We start from the raw sequence: 4,429 nt of genomic DNA, 5'->3' as shown, positions 1-4,429 counted from the left end.
AGTAAAATAAATTTCCTGCATTAAATTAATGCCTCTACTATCTAAAGGTTATAACTACAGTGGCACAATTTCATGTTAGAAAATAGTAATTTTTAAGTCATTACATTTTCAAAATTAAATCAAAAGTATTTTTAGTATTTCAAAATGAGAGAATGCTTGAAAAAAATTTTAAAAATCATTGCAAAATCAGTTTTGATTCCTAAAGGGAAAACATGTAATAATATTGGTTTATAAATTAGCCATTGTGATTTGTTGAATTAGGTTTATATTTTGTTAACAGATCTTATATGATTGTGTTTACATTGTCAATGTTTTCATCCAATTTTTTTTCTTTTTCAGATAGTTATTTGTGCATAATGCACAATTTATGGAAAGTCAGAGAAACATCTCAGAATTCATCCTTTTGGGACTTTCCTATAACCAGAACATACAAAAATTTTGCTTTGCTTTCTTCTTATTTTGTTATGTTTCCATCTTGCTGGGAAATCTCCTAATTCTCGTCTCTGTTCGCTGTAGTGACCTTTTTTACCAACCGATGTACTATTTCCTCAGCCACTTAGCCTTAATGGACATTTGCTACACCTCCTGTGTGACACCCAAACTGATTGGTGATCTGCTACTGGCTAGAAAAACCATCTCTTATGATAACTGCATGTTACAAGTCTTTGCCTTGCACTTCTTGGGAATGATTGAAATCCTCATCCTTACCATCATGGCCTTTGATCGCTACGCTGCCATCTGCAAACCTCTCCACTACCTGCTTATCATGAACAGGACAAGGTGCCATCTCTTAGTCTTGGCTGCGTGGGCTGGCGGGGCTCTCCATTCTTTTCCTCAATTATTGATGGCAATCCAATTGCCCTTTTGTGGTCCTAATGAAATCGATCACTACTTTTGTGATATCTTCCCTCTGCTGAAAGTTGCCTGCACTGATACCTACATCACTGGGGTCCTTGTGGTTGCCAATTCAGGAATGGTCACTTTAGTAACCTTTGTTCTCTTGTTTGGGTCTTATGTTGTTATATTATTCAGTTTAGGAAATCGCTCAGCTGAGGGAAGACGCAAAGCTCTCTCTACCTGTGGGTCTCATATCACTGTGGTGATCCTATGTTTTGGACCTTTAATCTTTGTCTACCTTCGACCTCCTACCAGTTTCCCTGAGGACAAAATATTTGCTCTATTTTACACCATCATTGCGCCTATGTTCAATCCCCTAATCTACACCCTGAGAAATACAGAGATGAAAAAAGCCATGAGAAGGGTTTGGTGTCAAAGGATATTTTCAGAAGAAAAACATAATTGACTTGTCCTACTCAATAAATGCTGAAATCTTCATGCAGGAGCAAAAATGAAGTTGAAATCAGAGAGCTCTGATCACTTAGATCATTGAAACCAATGAATTCACTTAATGACAATGAAACCAATGACATTCACTTAATGAATGTCAGAGATGATAAACTGCAGAATTAGTAATTAGACTTACTATTTGATAAGTATTTTACTAGTGGAACTGGAATTGGGTAGGAACACAAGTATATTAAAAATATTCTGGGCTAAAGGAATGATGGTGTCTATGTCACATACAGTAAGCATTTCTGAAGCTTTGAGGCTGCTTGTGAACTTTAATATTTATTTGAATATGAAATTTATACATGAAGATTTGACAACATTTTGGCATTCTGTAGAGATGGAGATTAAAAGTGGTTTTCAGAAATTAAGAAAATTTTTTTTGTTATTGAGCTTTATTTTCTCTAGGAAATTCATCTAAATCTTATCTGAAATAAATTGTGTGATGAAAAAATCCATGCAGATAACTTGATTCTAAACCAAAGAAAAAGCAAAGAAAAAGAGGCGCTCATACTTGCCCTGTGGGAGCTGCCACACCCCCTCCCACCTCCCTTAACATGTCATAGATAGGGACAAAGGGAAAGGGGGGAATTTTCATTTCTGTTGTCATGGTTATTACATCACAGATACTCACAATGTGGAAAGACAAGATGAGAAAAGTAGTAGACCATATCCCTTCCAGTAGAGTAGGATTTGTTGAATGACCTCAAAATGGTGCATTTGGGAGAAACTGCACGTCAGCTTGACTTGACATGTAGACCTGAGAAATGCATTCCATTTTCATCATCCTTATGGACAAGGAATAGGGTCAACTGAACTTTTTCAAGATAGAAATTTTCCTTCAGCATTATTCATATATATATATATATATATATATATATATATATATATATATATATATTTTCATCCTAAAGTGAGAACAGAGGTAATAAAACACAGGTTTTTTTGACATTAAAATATATACTACCGTCATCCATGAATAGAACATATTGTCTATAGGTATTTTGGAGAAAAATTTCCCAGGAAAACCAGAAAACAATGTATGAAAATATTTTTTATCATCAGTAGAATGCAGATAATTAAGATCTTTATGAAAAAGATTTGACATTCATAAGAAGATTGGTAATAGTGTAACACTATCAAGGGGGAGTATTTCTAATACATGAAGAATATTTGACAATGAAATGCAATCAGATTAAAAAAAATAATTTCAACAGCAACATAAAGGGGAAAGTGGGGGCACTTGGGTGGCACAGTGGCTTAAGCATCCAACTCTTGATTTTGGCTCAGGTCGTCATCTCAGGGGCATGGAATCAACCCTGCTTTCAGGCTCCACACTCAGCTTGGAGTGTGCTTGAAACTCTCTCCTTTCCCTCGGTCCCTTCCACTTGTGCTTTCTTTCTCTCTACAATAAATCAATAAATCTTTTTAAAAAATGAAGAGGCAGGAAATGGAGAGAAAATGATAAGAAATGCAAATTATAGCACACTTATGTGCAAAAAGAATCATATAAAATAAAATGTAGACAAATTATTAAGAAAAAAATGAATATTGTGGTGGCTTCAACTACATCACTTGTACCTCAGAGTAAAAGACAGTGTAGGAATATCTACAGGCTTTGAGAGAAAAAAAATGTGAATGATAAGTCTTACTCTTAGTCCTATTGTTTTTCATTAATGCAAAAAATAAAAAGATACTTTCATATCAGCCTAATATTTACTACCCACAAGTTCTATTTGAGCAAATGTTTTACTTTATTAAATAATTTCATAACATCATAAGTGATTAATCTGTATAAAAAACTTAAAGTCAGAATATAAATAATTGGTATATTTTGTCTTCATCCTGAAGAGCCACCTTAATAGCACTTAGGGAGAAGAATGATCATCAAACCAGGAGTCCTACACTTTGATTTGCATGTCAGTCTACCATTTTTTAACGATCTGATTCTTGGTCAAATCAGCAAACAACTAGCATCTTGTATTATTCATTTATAAAATATAACTGATAAGTAAAGTTATTAGTGTCACTTAAATATGAAATGATAAATTGAAATGGCATTTGAGAAATTGATTAGTGGCTAGGACACATGGGATAGCTATTACTTAAAGACATTAACCATCTACAACAGAAGTCCTATGACTATTTCCATATTCTTTTCTCAACGGTGCTGTCTTCACGATGCTTTCTTCTCACCCATCTTATAGAAGAAAGGAACCCACAGAAAAGATACTATTTTATTTAGAAAAACATAATTTATAATAAATTCTCCCAGACTGCTAAAATCTAGGATTAACTATACAAGATAGGCAGTTAGCAAATGCAGATTTAATTACCTTTGGAATCTCCCAGATTCTATCCAAACTTAATGTATCGAAAACATATTGCGTGAATAAACCCAGCTAGACTTTTTACAATACATCACAACAGCCTTTATCAAGAGCATAGTCTTCTTTCAACAACTTTCTTCCTGCTGTGCCTTATGAGGGACTATTAACTCATTCATCATTTCTAAGTCATAGCCCATTATGGTACATTGACTTCTTAAGTGCTACCATAACTGTTAAGACTTTTGTAAGACTTTTGTAATGACACCTCCACGTTTGAGGACGGTGAGTTGATGGGAGCAAATGCTCTTCCTTGGTGAGGAAGTAAAGCTAGAAAGATTCAGGGGTAGGGGCTGCAGAGCAGAGCCTGGAGATGATGGCGTGGTTTGGAGAGGACTGGGAGCTCATTGGGCACCCACAGAAGTTCTGGGCTGAGAATAAGAATAATGGTGAAAACATGACCTAGACTGGGGAAGTTTTCTTTGAATAAAGTGTTATAATGTGAATGTGTTAAATCACGTTTCAGTGGGGCGATCTAGGTCAAACGGTAGAAACTTTGAGTTAGGAGCAGAGTCAGTTCTGAGGACGTAACCACAATATGGTGATAACAGTTTATAATACAGTTTTGTCTACTTCAAAGCTGATGAGAGTGGATCATTTTAAGCTTTCTTGCCACACACACAAATAGTAGTGAACTATATAAAGTGATGGTAATAATGTATTTGTAATTATTCCACAATGTATATGCATATAAA

At 34.8% G+C, this 4,429-nt stretch overlaps 1 protein-coding gene across 1 annotated transcript; it reads left to right on the top strand.

Annotated features, from left to right (window-relative positions):
- Positions 1 to 367: 367 nt before the first annotated feature.
- Positions 368 to 1,303, top strand: LOC123388473 (olfactory receptor 4P4-like). The gene has a single exon (XM_045068114.1). It carries the CDS (start codon positions 368 to 370, stop codon positions 1,301 to 1,303), a length of 936 nt encoding a protein of 311 aa, XP_044924049.1.
- Positions 1,304 to 4,429: the final 3,126 nt, after the last annotated feature.

Source organism: Mustela putorius, unplaced genomic scaffold (genome assembly GCF_011764305.1).
Source record: "Mustela putorius furo isolate JIRA1106 unplaced genomic scaffold, ASM1176430v1.1 tig00000127_pilon_pilon_pilon, whole genome shotgun sequence".
NCBI lineage: Eukaryota > Metazoa > Chordata > Mammalia > Carnivora > Mustelidae > Mustela > Mustela putorius.
This window is presented reverse-complemented; position numbering and strand designations above follow the sequence as displayed.

Bases quoted from the DNA above. Each gene is read 5' to 3' on its own strand.
- LOC123388473 (XM_045068114.1), top strand. From the start codon at position 368: ATGGAAAGTCAGAGAAACATCTCAGAATTCATCCTTTTGGGACTTTCC.